At 36.7% G+C, this 17,595-nt stretch overlaps 3 protein-coding genes across 4 annotated transcripts in view; all 3 read right to left on the bottom strand.

Moving 5' to 3' along the window:
- Positions 1 to 9,851, bottom strand: part of LOC128018191 (rho guanine nucleotide exchange factor 16) — a 12,612-nt gene extending 2,761 nt beyond the window's left edge. For both annotated transcript variants that reach the window (XR_008184771.1, XM_052603551.1), the window contains exons 1-10: positions 9,685 to 9,851; positions 7,440 to 8,018; positions 6,912 to 6,963; positions 6,258 to 6,418; positions 5,374 to 5,430; positions 3,533 to 3,693; positions 2,123 to 2,275; positions 1,912 to 2,041; positions 401 to 475; positions 79 to 171 (exon numbers count right to left, since the gene is read on the bottom strand). Coding sequence is in view for 1 of the 2 variants with exons in the window: in XM_052603551.1 (XP_052459511.1) it covers positions 79 to 171; positions 401 to 475; positions 1,912 to 2,041; positions 2,123 to 2,275; positions 3,533 to 3,693; positions 5,374 to 5,430; positions 6,258 to 6,418; positions 6,912 to 6,963; positions 7,440 to 7,925 (1,368 nt within the window). In the remaining variant the exon portion in view is untranslated. The remainder of the gene's footprint in view (positions 1 to 78; positions 172 to 400; positions 476 to 1,911; positions 2,042 to 2,122; positions 2,276 to 3,532; positions 3,694 to 5,373; positions 5,431 to 6,257; positions 6,419 to 6,911; positions 6,964 to 7,439; positions 8,019 to 9,684) is intronic.
- The window catches only part of LOC128018190 (glutamine--fructose-6-phosphate aminotransferase [isomerizing] 1), a 368,579-nt gene that overhangs the window by 5,354 nt on the left and 345,630 nt on the right, over positions 1 to 17,595 (bottom strand). The gene's annotated exons all lie outside the window — the stretch shown is intronic.
- LOC128018103 (espin-like) overlaps positions 12,169 to 17,595 on the bottom strand; it is an 81,476-nt gene continuing 76,049 nt past the window's right edge. Inside the window, exons 15-16 of the mRNA XM_052603476.1 lie at positions 13,361 to 13,440; positions 12,169 to 12,830 (exon numbers count right to left, since the gene is read on the bottom strand). Of these exons, the coding sequence (XP_052459436.1) occupies positions 12,683 to 12,830; positions 13,361 to 13,440 (228 nt within the window). The 3' untranslated portion in view covers positions 12,169 to 12,682. The remainder of the gene's footprint in view (positions 12,831 to 13,360; positions 13,441 to 17,595) is intronic.

The raw sequence follows: 17,595 nt of genomic DNA on the forward strand, positions 1-17,595 counted from the left end.
GCCTCATCTGGGTCAGCAACGTGAACTGCGTTCTTTACAATTAAAAGTACGTTAATCATGACCTGCATAGACGCGTACCTTGATTTTGCCGAACTCCATCTGTTTCTGGATGGTGTACATCTGCTCCGTCCGCTCCATCCTCCGCGCTCCATCATTACACTGCTTCACCAGCTGAAAGATTCAGAACAGCTGTGGAAAACTACTTCGGCGCAGGCCTGAGTTTGTGCTACTAAACCGTTTCTGAATAACATCATGACATACAGTATGTACGTTGCAATCACACTCCTCCGACAGAAGCATATATCATCCTTAACCTCTGTGCAGCACAAAACACTGTTACTTATCTACTCAAGACAACCAGATCAACTGGTTTTATGATGCACAGCGAGTGGCAGTGTACCTTACTGATAGCTTTGAAAGCCCAACAGGCAGCGAAGTACTCGGCGCTCTCTTTAGGGGTCTTCTGACAGATGGTCTGTGTCGATGTGGAAAGACAAAACATAAAACACAGTTTCAGTACAAGTTCTAATGTTTCAGTGCAAGATCTACCGGTTTAGAAGTAAACACACATATGAACCAGCTAGTCAACATCTTTAGCTTCACTGGAAAATTACAGACAAGATGTCATGCAGTCATGTGCATCAAAGATGAGGGCGCGCACACACACACACACACACACACACACATCACTGTAATTACTAGGGATGCACGATAATATCGGCACAATATCGGTATCGGCCGATAAAAGCTTAAAATGACCATTATCGGTATCGGCCGATATGAATATTTCTGCCGATGAGCCAAACCGATATTCTCCAAGTGAAATAATTGACCTGTTTTTCAGATGTGAATGTCTGTCTACATTTGTAAAATAATAAATTTATGGTAGAATCAGTACAGAAGAGATACATGGATTTCTCTTCAGTAAAATTAAAGTTTAAATATATCAGTATATATTTGTATATATATATCGATATCGGTATCGACATCGGCCAAAATTATTTTGAAAATATCGGCATATCGAATATCGGCCAAAATCCAATATCGTGCATCCCTAGTAATTACCAGTCCAGCCTCAGATTCACTTGCACATTACTAAATCTTTATATTTCACGTCGATATCCACTTGTCTATTAACCTGATGCCAACACAAGCTGATGCTCCTAGCACTTTTGCATTTATTTTTGTTAATACAGTTTAAGTTGTGATTATGAATGTTGACTGTATAGTTATTATGCAATAATGCTTGCAATGCAAAAATATTTAACCAGTCTAATACTAGCTTTAACAAAATCATTCTCTGCGGCAAACTTTCTAAAACATCAGCAGAAAAACCCATTCATAAAATCATGCTTGCGTAAAGTGACAAATAAATTCCATGTTTTTTTGTTGTTTTTTCTTCAGATACACTACCATTCTACATTTTTGAATAATTTATATACATACATATATATATATATATATTTTTTTTTTTTTTTGAAAGAAGTCTGCATTTATTTGATCCAAAATACTGTGAAAACATTACATTTTAAAGTTTTTCTTCTATTTCCATAAGTCATAACTGCAGTCACATGATCCTCCAGGAATCTGTCATTATATTTCACAGTATTGCTGTTTTGACTATTTTGAACAAATAAATAAAATGTAGCTTCAATGAGCATAAGATACTTCTTAAAAATAAATAAATAAAACTAAATTAAAATAAATGTAATTTTTAATTTAAATGAATTCAATTTAAATCAAATCAAATATTAAATATAACTAATTAAATAAATACAAAACTTCTGGTAGTTTACTTCAGCTATATTCCCAAACTCTCAGAAGAATTTAAACGCAGCACTGGAGCAGAGGTGGAACGGACTTTGATGCCCAGTTTAGATCTGTGTTTAACAGGAGGACTGTGTCTCTTACGTCCAACAGAAGAGGCAGACGAGTGATTCTCTGCATGGGTAAGATGAGGAAGGAGATCATGGGCAAACCTCCGCACGCTTCACTGCCTTCAATCTCCTTCAGAGTGTCTCGAAACGCACTGTTACTTGACCTAAAACACAGAAACGCACCACTCGTCACTCGTGGCTTTGTTAGGACGCGTTCATTATTTCAGATGTGCTTCGGTGCTCACAGGAGTTTCTGGAGCGTTCTCTGCTGGAAGGTCTCATTGGAGCAGTACACAATGTATGGCTCGAAATGTTGAGTCGCGTATTTATTCACTATATCACTGATGTCCCGGATCACAGGGTGTACTTGGTGACGCATGTCCAGATCCTCAAAGAACCTAAGAAACATTAGAGAGCATATGTGGTCATTTATGAAATTACCAGGATGTGAACAGCACCAGACCACCAGGGGGCGCAAAACCATCAGCCAACTCTCTGCTGCTCACACTTTATTTAACAGTATAACAGCATTTTGAAAATAAAACTATATAATAATGAAAGGCATGTATCATTTCTCGAATTTCTGGACCGTGACCCACTGTGACTGTCATTTTTGGTGATTTCAATGTCTCTGTTTTCCATTTCAGAAATCTGTTCACCTTAGTTTGAGAAGATTGGACCGCTGGTCAACTTTAACATCACATTTCACAAATGACTTGCCTTTTTTCACATATACAAAGATTAGTTTTAACCCCAGCTATATGCACGAGACTTTCTCCAGAAGTTCCTATCAAACAGAAGCGTTTGAGTCTTATTTCCCAGCCTCGCTCCCACACTGTCTGCTTTCTTCAGAAACCAGACCAGACTGCATGACACGACATGCTCTGGAAGCTTCAGCACATATCAGAGCCACTACACTTCAGACTATTTTCCAGCCACACCATTTAGGTTCTCCAGGAGAACCACGCAATTCACAGCTTCTGGGAAACAGGTATAGAGTGTCGTTGTAAATGTGTGAAAGCCCCTGTTCTGAGAAACATGAATCCAGGCAGCGGCAAGCTGCTAAACCGGTTTAACCAGCGAGTCTGAACACGTCCAGCAGTGCAGATACTGCAGTCATCCGCTGGAAGCTCATGTGTGATCCAGCATCCAGCTCTTTAATTTCATATTAAATCTGGCTCAGAAAGGAGCTGGACCCGTAATTCCACTATTAATGATACTCTATATGACACAGTCGTTTTTGTATCAACAGCTGTCATGCACGATATAGACTAGCACACATTAAGCACCAAAGTACTGAGTAAATAACTGCACTTTGATTCTGTTGCCAGATTGTTTTGTTAATGTGAGATTTTGGAGTGATTTTGACAGCCGGTTTTCTCCACCCGAATGTGATTGGGGTAGTTTTGTTATGCAGACATGGCAACCCTGGCAAGTTGGAGCTGCAACATGGTCATGGTCCAAAAAAAATGTTGCATGCTCAAAGTCTTGTGTGACCACCTCATGCTTGAAGAAATAACATTGATAATGATTTGATACATAATGCATATGCACAGAAAGCTCCACTCTACTGATCTCTTGAAAAACTATTGGATCACACATTCAGTTCTGTCCTTTCATGCATTAAAATGCAGAGCACGAGTGATTGTTTGTACCGTTTGCTGACGTCCTGGATGACAGAGATGTTGGAGAACAGGTGATGGTGCTCGGTTGCTGTCATGGTCTTCTTCAAATCTGCACTGTCCTTAAAATGAGCCACCAGGATGCTTAAACTGTGCAGGTAGGAATATTCTGACGTCAGGATTTCAAAGATGGCCTGCAAAGCAAAAAAAATAAACAGAAACAATGTGACTTGTGGAGTATCAGATGGGTTTTTAAATGCATAGTGAAATGTAGAAGTGATCTGAACACAAGGAAACCCTCTTATTGCTTACATCAAGAACTATGTAACAAACCAAATAACTCTTTAAGGACCAAGACGAAGAAAACACTGCCTTAGCTAGTCAATGGTAGTCTGAAGGTTTAGAAGGTGATATTTCTGTTAGAGGTGCTTGCTTGGGCAAGTATTACCCTTTCTCAAACATAAAGTTAGTTATTTAAACAACTACGCTTTAGCATACTACTCTTCCACCCCGTTTGTGCTTAAATGCACCGCTGGTCACGTGGCTCGAGGAGAAGTGTGCCGTTCATGTTTTCATCGTCAGACTTGTAATCTTCACCCAGTGGTCAATCAAACCATATGTGAAGACCACAAAATGATATACAGTATATCTACAACAACTATCAGAGATCTGGCGTACTCATCTTTTTCTCTCCTGGAAAGACCTTTTGTGTCAGTAAATCATTTATTGTAAGACATGCAATACAAACAAGCTTTAGGAAAGAATGGCCTTTTTATGAAAAACACAATACAGCTTCATTTAAAGCGGCAGGAACGACTGATTATGCACAAAGTGAGCTTCAGTATTTACACAGACGCTTGAGCGCGCTCATATCAACACTACAACCTCCTGACAATGACTACATGAAAGATCTTCACGGCTGTGGAAACATTGGGATACACTCGTAACTTCTTGTCGCATTAGATCGGCTTTTCTCCAAGCGTGATTCCTGAATTGTGTTTACTGCACAATTCAGGTGTGAACACACACATGAACCAGACACAAGACTATTAGTAGAGCGCTCCAGGAACTGAGTGTGTCAGATAAAGCCAACATCCAGAGCGTGCCGTGCTGGGGCTCCTCCAGCAATACGAGTTAAATCCCTGCACTGAACAACAACACATCAGAGCTAGGACTGAGACGATGAGCTGTGTGACACTCGCAGAACAACCACAGGTGCAGCTCAGCACATTAACCAGCAGCACGTGATGCTAGTGTTCGACAGGCAAAGTATCAAATACATTTACATATCAATGTCTTTTAGCATTTGAAAATTAAATAATCAACAGAGAGAGAGAGTAATATTGTGAAATATTATTGTCATTTTTTTACAATAACTTTTCTATTTCAATATATTTTAAAATATGATTTGTTCCCCTCATGGCATAGCTCAATTACCATCATCATTTCTCCAGTCTTGAGTGTCACATGATCTTCAGAAATCATTATATGCTGCTAATAACAACCATTATTAATAAGAGCTGAATTATTTCAGCTTTGCCATCACATGAATAAACTACATATTAAAATATTAGACAGAATATTATTTATATTTCACAATATTACTGTTTTTTCTAAATAAATAAATCTTATAGACCTGAATTATTCCAAACTTTTGGCCAGTAGTCTGTGTGCGTGCGTGTGTGTGTGTGTGTGCATGTGTGTCTTTGTGTGTGTGTGTGTATGTGTGCGTGTGTGCATGTGTCTTTGTGTTTGTGTGCATGTGTGTGCGTCTTTGTGTGCGTGCATGTGTGTGCGTCTTTGTGTGTGTGTCTTTGTGTGTGTGTGTGTGTGTGTGTGCATGTGTGTGCGTGTGTACATGCTAACACACTCACTTCTTGTCTTTTGCGTTCTTCGGGGGAGATGTGATCTAAAACGCCCAAATCCTTAACCTAAAATTGAAATATGACAATAAGTGTACTTATTAGGAATCAAAAACACTCTTTTATAAATATAAATTGGTCAAAGACATTAAAACACCCGCATCTCAACAAAATGTATTGTATGTCCATAAAAAGCACATTAAACACAAGTACAGTGACTGCCTTTAAGGTTTCAAATAAGTTTTTGGAGAATAAAATTGTAATATTTTTGTTTACATGTCGTTTTTTGTGTAACACGACATTTATATAAAAATTCAAAAAACATGTTTATTCTGACTTGTAAATATTAAAATAAATAAAAGAATAAGGGAGCGTATTAAATTTGATCGCGTTTCACATGAGAAACAATTTTTACTGACAAATGGGCAAAACCTAGGATAGCGGCAAAAAACAAAAACAAATGTAAAATGACAACTAATTATTATTCGGAGTGAAAGTAATTAGTCTTTTAATATGTCACAAACAGATTTTTGTTGTAAATATGCCTAACAAGATTGTTACACTGAATGACATTTCGGTGCGTCTCTTCTGTAAATCAGAAAAATGTATGATATTTATGCAATTAAATTAAATAGAAATTGCTAGAATTTAAAACAACCATTTAAAGCAGTATTACACTTATTGTTTTGATGCTTAAACTTTTCGTATTCAACCCAAATATACAGCGCGTGTGTGTGTGTGTGTGCATATACATATATATATACATACATACACACACACATTTAAATTAATAATTTAATGTAATAAATGTACTGCATCTATGTCCTAATCTGAATCAGTTGCTAACATTGGTTAAGTGTCCAGATGTTGCTTCAGCAGGGTTTGGTCCTCATCACCTTCGGTAGCTGGCTCCAGGTCATGTACGCTGCTCTGTAGTTCTTCACCACGATGCCCTGATCCTCGTCCGCTGGCTCGCTCGCAGAGAACTCATCCTCCTCTGTGTTCAGGCTGCTGGCGTTCAGACCCCGCTCCTTGATCTCCTGATAAAACCGCGGCTCTGGAAGACCACGACCAACAACTTTCAACCCGCTGGACTTCATATAACATCAGTTTTGGACCTTAAAGACTCTGCAACAATCTTACTTTACCCCAAAATCTAATTAGATTCAAACTGACATTTACAATAACGTCCCATTTGTTAATTACATTAGTTAAAATACTTCTGAAACATTTCTATTTTAAACTTTTATTAATACATTACTCAAATCAAAGGTTGTAGCAGCTAATTTAACATTTTATGGCCCTCAGTTAACATGAACTAACAATGTATTTTTTTTATGTTTATTTCATTTGAGTTATTTATTTAATATTTATTGGATTAACTAATATTAATTAATGGGACTATATTGCATGCATAGTTTTCTGAAGTATATTCAGTTCATCAAGTCACTTGGAAATAACATTCATAACACTATCAGTTTGGATGGATACTATATAGTATGCATTAAAACTAAACGAATAAGTTGTTGGGACAATGTTGAATAACAAACCATCTTTAAATGAGCCAGCTTCCTTTCTGTTCCTGATCCTCCCCAATGTTTTCTGTGAGAAACACAGCATAAATCCATCTGACAATGTGATATTAAAACTTACTTTAACTCCGCAGGCTGAAAAAAGACCACACCAACAGCTTACATTTCTCATATATAAATACTAAAGATACTACAATGCCAAATAACCAATAAAACATTTAGTCAATTAGTCTATGAACATATTATCAATGGCCTGATATATAAAAACATGCTTTATGATATGATTAAATTAAATGTATGCATTTAGCAGACTTTTATCTAAAGTGTCTTACAGTAGATTCTGGATATCATTTTCACCTATCATGTGTTCCCGGGGAATCGAACCCCCATCTTTGCGCTTAATAGCACAATGCTCTACAAATTGAGCTACATGAACACTAACGATCATAACATATTTTACATTGCAATAAAGTCTGATCACAATACATTCATTCAAAAGCATTCAGCTGGTTTAATAACAGAACAACCTGAAATCAAGACACTTGCCTTGCGTCCAGATTTCTGGGCTTGCTTTTGGGTGACCGCCTTCTTTTCGCTGACTGGTGACAGCACTTCTGTTTGGAGCTCGCTTGGAAAAGCATCGAGATTCAGACTAGTGACGGCAGCACGGTACGATTTATTCCTGTGATTTCTCCTCATGGAAAAGCCATCGCCCGCATCACTATCATAGTCCTCCCAGCAGAGGTCTGGGGGCAGGGTCACCACGGTGGTGTGGTGGCGGTTTCGTGGCCGGCTGCTGACAGCCAGGTTCTTAGGGATGAGCTGCTGAGCGCCCAGCCTGCGAGCTGCTTCGCTCTGGGTGCTGAGCACTACAACTCTCCGCTCATCCTCCGGGGAGTCCACTCGGGACAGGTCGATGCTCGAGGACGAACGTCCAGACGGCTGGTCCAGCTGAAGGACTGAGCTGAAGCGGCTCTCCGGAAGAAGGAGAGACTGGTCACCCCCGGAGCCACGGGGTTTTCTGTGAGACATGCCGCCTTCACTGGGATTCCTGTTCGGCTGGAGGAAAGCAGTCGTCACTCGAGGAACATCAGGTTGGGGTCACCAGCAGACCGCAGCGCTAACCTGTTACAACAGAGATGGGTGGAGTGACAGAATCAAAGTAAAAGATCTCAACAGAAGACAAGGGCAGGTTAAGTGCACTGGAGGTGAACATGTCCAGCTCACATTTCACTCCAAAATCAAAAGAATCCAATATTGCGTAAACGAAAAAAAAAAAAATTAATTAACCATAAGTTGTGTTGTTGTTTTTGTATAGGGACACTATTTTAATCGTATTGTGTTCAGGATTTTGTAATTAAATTATTCCCAAAAGGGATTGTTATTAGAGTTTCATTACTATAATTCTTTACTGTATTGTATTTGCAGTAGAACTGAAAAAAAAAATCTAATCTGTATGTTGAAAGATGAAAAAAAAAGAGGTTTAATTAAAATAAAAAATAGGAGCGGACCATTTTTTTATTTTAAAATTTAAATCAGCATAAATTATACAAAACAAAATTATAACTGCAACACTTTTGTTTTTGCCAGTTGCACACTCCCTCAAATTTTGCGACATCTGTGGCATTGTGTATATAAAATTGTAACATATAACATTGTGTAGATAAAACTGCACATTTTAGCGTGGCCTTTTATTGTGTCCAGCCCAAGGCACACCTGTTGAGTAATCATGCTGTCTAATCAGCATCTTGATATGTCACATCTGTGAGGTGGAGGGATTATCTCGGCGAAAGGAGAAGTGCTCACGAACACAGATTTAGACAGATTTGTGAATAATATTTGAGAGAAATAGGACTTTTGTGTACTTAGAACGAGTCTTAGATCTTTGAGTTCAGCTCATGAAAAATGGGGGCAAAAACTAAAGTGTTGCGTTTTTTATTTTGTTCAGAGTATAAACTCCATCATAAATACTATTATAAACAACTGCAAACTATATATTAAGTAACATTTATTTAGATAGCCCTTAATATAACACTGATTGTTTCAAAGCACCTTTACATTAATAAACAGGAAAATAACACTTAATCCTATAAAACAATACATTTTTGTTGTCAAGCAGAAGATAATCGTGTCACATTTGTTTAAGTTTATTGTTACACGTTTTTTCAGCATTGCCACCACAACATGCTTATAATTCTGCCTGTTATTATTCGGGAGCCCAATCTCACACCTGTGTGTAATGTCCCTTGATCACGGAAACAGGTGCACACATTCTTGAATCACGGTAAGTTTCGTTTATAACGGAAAATAAAATAAAATAAAATAAAATAAATGCCATGTGGGAAACAAAGTTACTTCATTCAAAAAAAAAAAAAAAAAAAAAAAAAAAAAAAATATTTTTAAGAGTGCGGATGTGACAATACTGCACTGTAGATTCCCGCACATTACAGGGGTCTAGATTTACAGTTTATAATAAAGCCATGCTATTTAAAATAATCAAAGTCCAAGAGGATAATCCGCTAGTCTGAATTGTTATTAATATAAATTGTATCTTCTTTGAGTTGTATTTCCATAAAAAAAAAAAAATATATATATATATATATTTTCAAGAGGTTGTCGTTGTTTTTTGCCAGAACGGTTGGATAAAACTTTCAGGAACATTTTAACCTATAACTGATCCTAGTTTTCTGGATAAACAACTCAGTACTGCATTTCACGCCCAGATTAACTATCAAAACAAGAGCACTCTGAGTCCGTTTAAAGGTCATTCATTAATACTGGATTCACTTACCCGGCTAAGATCACACACGCACAGTGATTTTGGAGATCTCCCTGCACGGATCCTGAACATGTTATATTTTTAGCAGAGAACTTCAGCGAATTCCTGCGCCTTCGCCTCCTCTGTATCTCATTACGTCACACAGGTGAGCCGAGCCACGCCCACCGGAGCTCGAGCGTTCACTTCCTCAAGATCTCAAATTCTTTTTAATCTACTGGTTTGCCAGGACTGCTCCTTGCGCCATCTGCTGCTAAAGTGAGTCACTACATGAGCTAAACCTCCAAACCTTCACTGAAGAGCTGTGCTTGTTTATTCAATTTTAATAACCAACTGTAATGGCCCTGTAATGTAACACACTTAACAAGAAACTGTAAATACCCTTTCACAACAAGTTAAATGAATGAGCCTCAGGCTGAAGGAAACTCCTGATTTCTCTCAACACAGGGGCAGGAGAGTCAGGGACTAAATGGGAAAACAAGGTAACTTGCATTTCTTAAATGAAAAAGTAATGCATTACTTTACTAGTTACTTGAAAACGTAATCTGGTCACGTAGCTTGCATTATTTGTAATGTGTTACCCCCCACGTGTAACCTTCTGTCCTGTAACTTAATTTGTATTCATGAACCTTCAGTCAAAATAAAATACAAATATTAAATGCTTTTTAAAACTATTACATTAAAACATTAAAGGTCTCTTCTATTGTTTCATTTGAAAATATATAGTAAATAAAAGTAAGCACGAGCAACTGAACTGTCACTTCATATAAAATAATACAATGTATTGTATTTGTTTTTGTGTGTGTATGGAGTATTTCATAGACGCAAATTGTTATTTAAGTTTTTATTACATTACTGTTGCCATCGGGAAATTATGAATAGAACATTTTCTAATGGCAATGACGTTCACAACTTTGTTTTCAGCATCATTATGGCATCTGATAAACGAAAGCAGAATGTTCCCAAACTCACGGAGGACCATGCTTATCACTTATACTTTTAACTTGTCTTTCTTTCTTTTTTCTTTTTTTTTTTACAGTTGTACAGACAAAACAAAAACAAAAAACACTCAAAATACATTAGCTCTACCCATCGCACAGTGAATGACAGACAAATTATGTTTCTATTCATGTGCAAATATGCACACACATACTTTCTTGCACACACACACACACACACACACACACACATACACACACACACACACACACACACACACACACACACACACAGATTCACATCCGGCACTTTCTGATGTCAAGTTATTCTAAACACATTAACAGAAAAGAACAAGCTACAGTTTCCAAGCGAGAAAGAAGAGATAGCTTCATGTTTGGGAAGCACAGCATGGCTGAATACACTGTCTGATTTCATGACATATTAATCAACATCATTTCCTCTCAATGTAAACCTCACATGTAAATCTCAGTACCAAGGGTGACAGGGATTTTTTAATTAGACCATCAGATGCCACAGAATATTTGAGACATTGGCATGACATGACTTTATGGGTTTCTTTTGCATGTGTATACACACACACTCACACAAACACGCACGCACGCACGCACGCACGCACGCACGCACACACACACACACACACACACACACACACACACACATACTCAGTAAGACTTGTAATGTTTTTTAAAGAAGTCTCTTCTGCTCATCAATGCTGGATATATTTGATTTAAAAAAAGAAGAAAAAAAAAACGTAATCTTGCAAAATGTTATAACAATATAAAATAATGGTTTCTTTTTTAATATCCTTTGAAATATAATTTGTTTCTGTGATGCAAAGCTGAATTTCCATCAGCCATTACTTCAGTATAAAGTGGCATGATCCTTCAGAAATCATTTTAATATGCTGATTTATTACTAGAATTATCAGTGCTGTTCAGAAGGATTGAATTGTGGTGTATATTGTTAGAAAAAAAAAAAAAAAAAAAAAAATATATATATATATATATATATATATATATATATATATATATATATATATATATATATATATATATATATATATATATATATATTGTATTTTTAACTTTTTATTAATCAATGAATCATGTAAAAAAATATCACAGGTTCCAAAAAAATATTAAGCAGCACAACAGTTTCCAGTACTGATAATAAATCATCATATTAAAATGATTTCTGAAGATCATGTGACACTGAAGACTGGAGAAATGATGCTGGAAATACAGCTTTGATCACAGGAATAAATTAGATTGGAATGTATATAAAACACAAAACAAAAAAAAAACAAACAAAAAAAACATTATTTTACATCATAATAATATTTTAAATTAATAATAATAATAATAATAATATTTTTTCTTGTATTTTTTATCAAATAAATGTAGCCTTGGTGAGCAGAAGAAACTCTTAAAAACATAAAAAATAGTTCTGACCCAAACTTTTGAACGACAGCATATACATACATATATATATATATATATATATATATATATATATATATATATATATATATATATATATATATATATACACATTGCAATTTTTTATCTAAGCAATATAGATGCATCATAACAGAAATGTCACTTACTTTATGTAAGAATACATTGCGCCATAACATCTGTTCAGGACTAATCACACTTAACAGATTATGACCACTCAAAGTAAAAAAAAAGAAAAAAAAAGGGCTTAATTCAGGGTACATATGATTTCCTTGACATATATTTTCTATCATTGACATATATTGTCTATGTTTCTATTAGTTCTCAAGACTGCTATATAATCATAGGCATGAGACCCGACCACAGTAAACATTGGTTTCATTCATTTTCCCTCTTCAACAGTACAATGCATCTCCAGAGCTCAGTGACATTTAGGACGTCCTGAGCCTCAGAAGACGTGGTGCTGGAGTGCTCCTCGAGCAGAACGCTGTCTGGTGACCCATGCATGGTTTGTGTCTAAAGGGTCAGGCAGATTCTGAACAGTGTCCTACATTTACACATCGACAGAGAGTTGTGACGGGATGACTGGGGGTTCACTACTGTTTCGCTCTGTCGCCTTTCTTTAAAATGATCTGCCGCTGCCACGGTGCCAGCTTGGTTTCATCATAGCCTAGCATTCGTAGTCGCTCCTGCTCCGACTTCTCCTCGTTCTCCTTTTCCATTCGCCGTCGTTCCTCCTCTTTTCTGCTCAGACGAATTAGGTACATTCACAATGACAGAATGCACTACAACCAAAATATAAGAAATAGAAACTACTTCTACATCTATTTCTAGTGTCTTACCTTTTCTGTTCCCTGTCCATCCAGGAGTGAATAAAAGAAATAAAGAATTACATTTATAAATTCATGTATATGTTTAAATGCTTGTAACACTTGCCTAAAAGCTACTACAACAATTTAAAAACACTACTACAAAAATACTTTACAGTTTTACTTACATATGATCACTTTGGTTTTATAATCCATACAAGACATTGAGAGTAAAAGACAGAAAATTCACAGATTTGCATGCATACAAAAGACATCTTAATCATTAGGTTAGTTATGAATAAAGCTGAAATTTGAAATATGAAAAACTATATTTTAAAGTTTAAATGTGAAAGTGTGCTAAAACTAGAAAACAGTAAGAGCTTGAGGTTTGGATGAGGTTAACAAACAGTAAAGAGACAAACAGAGGAGACGCTAAGACGCAAACAGGAGCTGGCTTTAACCTACTTCTCTTCTTCCATCTTCTTCTTCATGATATCTCTCCTCCAGGCAGGCAATGAAGCCAGGCGCGCCGCCTCTTCTTCAGCCTGTCACACACACACAACAAAGACAAATGGCTGCTGATCAGATCAGAACAGTTTTTAAGTTCAGAGATGTAGACACACTGGAGATCACACATGCTAAATGCGTGCTGCATTCATTCACAATATAGCAAAGCCACTCATGCTAGATTTACTCGAGTGCAGTTTTATTTTTGGACAACTGAAACTTCACAACGTACTAACACCCTACCTTTTGAACAGGCTCTTTCTTATTGTGCCACCAAAACACTAGAACATATTCCTAAAATGTACACAGAAAGACACATAGTGTGCGCAGACAGAGTGAAAAGTGATCGTCTTCCTCCATTCAGATGGTAACTACAGCCGTCTTCAGCTTCTCATTTCCCCTCCGAGCGGATCGATTACCTCGACTGCTACCGTGAAGCCACCATCATTGGTGACAGACAGAGTATCTATGCAAACTAATCTGTGTCTTAATATTTCATTATTCCCCTGGGAATTATTTGACTAGAAAAAATAAAAAATAAAAATGCTTGACAGATCCTTTAAAGACAGTGATGCATCTGTGAATGATGAAACACACAATTTCTTGCCACATAACAATCAGATCAAACAATCAGGCGTTTTTCCATCAATACTTCCATTATTAATATATAACATTGCTTCCCTTTAAAATGTTGGACGTCAGATTTTGTCTAATAATTTGAAAAATGTAAATGACTTTCTCTATCAGCTCACATAAAGAAAGCCTGTTCATAAAGAAGGCTTTACCGAATCGATTGAAGAAAAAGGCAATCCATATCTCCTGAGCATATTTCACTTAGAATCTAAATAATTAATATTTTCCAAAAGGTCAATAAACCCTATTTTCAGCCCATTATACATTTTTACAGATATATATATATATATATATATATATATATATATATATATATATATATATATATATATATATATATATATATATAGTATATGATATGTCCCCTAAATCTGTCATTATGGAAATGTATCCAGATCCAGTTTACTGGTCATTTTCATTAGAATCTTACTACTGAAACCTGTCTTAAAACAAAAACAACAACAACAACAACAACATATACATATATATATATATATATATATATATATATATATATATATATATATATATATAAACAAAACAAAAAACGTAATATCCTTTCATCAAAATATAATACTTATTTTAATTTTGGTTGCGGAAATGTGAGCAGAAATATGGCTCTGTGAGATTAACTCATTTGAGTGTCTATGATATGATCGGTGAGCTGACACCAAAAACATTTACTTTAACCTCAAAAGAAACAACACGTTCTACAGAACAAAGTTTTAACATGGTACATTGTTCTTTAAATGCTTTCAGTGCTTGTGAAGTTTGACCACTGTCCTGCCACCTTAAGGGAATAAAGGCAGCTCAATGCTCTCTAAAACACAGCTTGAGCTTGACTCCAAAAATAGCTCTGATGTCATAGGTAAAACTCTACTTTTTAGCTAATTAAGTGCATGGATGTTAAACTTAAGTTCATTATTTGTAGAGCCAAAATTACTGATATAAGCAATTCTAATAAGTCATTAAAGTAAACACTGGCCTTTTAAATATTTGGTCTTAAAAATATTGTAATAGAAAACCACAATCAAAACTATTTAGACTGAAGTGCCCAATCATAAACTTTAGGTTTATTTAATCTTCCAAATATTTCTCAAAAAAAAAAAAAAAACCCCCGAACAAATCAACAAACTGACGTAAGGTGTAAAAAAAACAACAACAAACTCTTATGAATACCAATGGCAATAAAAACCTTTATAAACAACATTGCCAAAAACAACAGCAAATAAAAGACAATCAAGCTGAAAGATAAACAAAAGGACAAGAATTCACATCCACAAATACATTATGCTTAAATGAATAAAGTCATTGATTATGTTCAGAAACTAAGAAGGTATTCTTTAATAACTCAAAAAACGGCAAGAACATGTTCCCTCTTATCCTAAACAATTATTCGGATATTTTCCAAATAATTAGGCAACATGCTTATGGATGTGCCCGAAAGCGAATCTGTGTTCAGAAAGGCACAGAAAACGACTAATGCGTTCTACGGAGCCACTAAAGGGACATGGTTAGCCGACTGCTAGCGGTAAGTAGTGTGGTGTGTAGGGCTGCTCTGTAGTAGAATAGGCTACGTGTGAACGTGAATCTCGAAAGTTAAAGTAAAAAGCAAACGTGCACTCATAAGTGATCTCAATGTACTGCATATTAATAACAGATCCATAATGCCCACGATTTATATACAGAATAATTACCCAATGATATAATTGGGAGAGAAAGCATTGAAATATATTTGTCTCATATATCACATATTTATTAACTACACGTCACTACCTTTCTGAATACCAGATCCGGGCACTACCCTAAGCAGATACAGTTGTAAGTCATACAAATAATAGTTGACAATAGATTAAAAAAAAAAAAATCTAAATTCAGATGGCTTTTTAAAATAAACGAGTCCGAAAGAATTCAATCAATAAGCAAAATGATCATTTCAGAATACTTTTACATTTAATTTCAAGAAAATATATTTTTCAAGCTCTTTGAACAGATGGATATGACTGTTTGAATGAATAAGCACGCCTAATGCCTGTGTGAATCTTTAAAAGTTGATGTTCTGCCAGAACAGACTTGCATTTTCTGGCACTTCACCTTGTAACATGAAGTGCTATGATTTCTATGTATTTATTGTTTGATCTGCATGATAGCAATTTACAAAATACATTTTACACCACTGCTCACAGCTGTTCGTAGGCTTTTATTTGCATGTGTACCTCTAAAGCTCTTTATGGCTATTAAACAAATAAGAGTAACTAAATATTTAATTATGTATGATATAAATTTGAATTTCAAAACGTATAAAGCTCAACATTTGATCGCTTCTTTTGACAATCAAGATGCTTCTGCAAGTAAACTGCCTCCCTGATCATCTGAACGCAAGCATTTATTCTCTGTCTCCTTATTATTTTGTGTTTCATCCTTCAAAAAATCTGACCTGGTAAGTCAGATGTCAAACATCTCAGCTTCCTTCTCTTTCCAGAAGGCAAAGCTTCGGTCGATGTATCTAATAATTTCATCATTGCTAAACTCTTTAAGCTCATAGATAAGCTTGATGGAGTCCTCATTGGGCTCCTCTTTAATATTTGCTGGACCCTGTTCATTAACAGTATGAATGCATGGGGCTTCTGTCTGGGGGCTTTCAGCTGCTTGCGTTACTATGTTTTCTGACTGTGGTGCATCCTGAGGTGCTGCAACGTCATCATGTGATAGCTGAACTTCACTACTACTCTTCTGTTTTTCGATATCGTTTATAATAGTCTTAGCTGAACTCTCAGAAGTGCCCTGTCGGGTGACCTTTGCAGAGTCATCTGAAGTTGGCCCTGTGTGTTCATTTGGGACTTTAGGTGGTGAAATACTTGGGAGACTTGCATCAGCTGGATCCTCTTGCGGTAAGTTCACGGATGTCTGCAGAATCTCTGGAGGCAGAATGAGCTCAGACGCTTCCAGCAGCCCACCGCCCTCCACACAGTCACCAAAATATTTCAGCTTGATATCTTCGAAGCCATCCGACCAATCACGTTTCCCGCTCTCAATGCTCTCCATGACTTCTCGGTGGAACTGGCGAATCACTTCCCACGGCTGACTGCCCAGTCTGTCAAACATCTCGTAGCAAAGCAAGTGGCGGAACTTACGCTCAGTGCGCGACATGTTCATCTCCAGAAGCTGGAAGTAGCCAAGCATGAAAAGGTCAAGGGTTAGACTCTCATACTGAACTGGAGACCCATTGATGTGGGGAAGGAAGTGCTCGGGCCAGTAGATCATCTGAGCTCGACTGAGTCTGCGGATTTGTCGTGTGGGCACCTGGCTCATAATGGTCCTCCAATGGCCAAGAAGATTTCCCACCACCTGTCTCTGTTTCATGAAATATAGCAGCTGTTCATCCTCCATTTGCATGATGCCGTCTGGCTCAGCTAGACTGTGATAATACTGGGAATGGGAGTCGTTTTCCTCAACACTCAGTGTCTTCCCCCTTCCTGAGCACTTGTAGGATTCAGTCATTGTGTACTTTCTCCAGTGCTCTAGGAACAGAAACACAATCCTCTCCTTTCGCATCTCGA

Source organism: Carassius gibelio, chromosome A8 (genome assembly GCF_023724105.1).
Source record: "Carassius gibelio isolate Cgi1373 ecotype wild population from Czech Republic chromosome A8, carGib1.2-hapl.c, whole genome shotgun sequence".
Taxonomy (NCBI): domain Eukaryota; kingdom Metazoa; phylum Chordata; class Actinopteri; order Cypriniformes; family Cyprinidae; genus Carassius; species Carassius gibelio.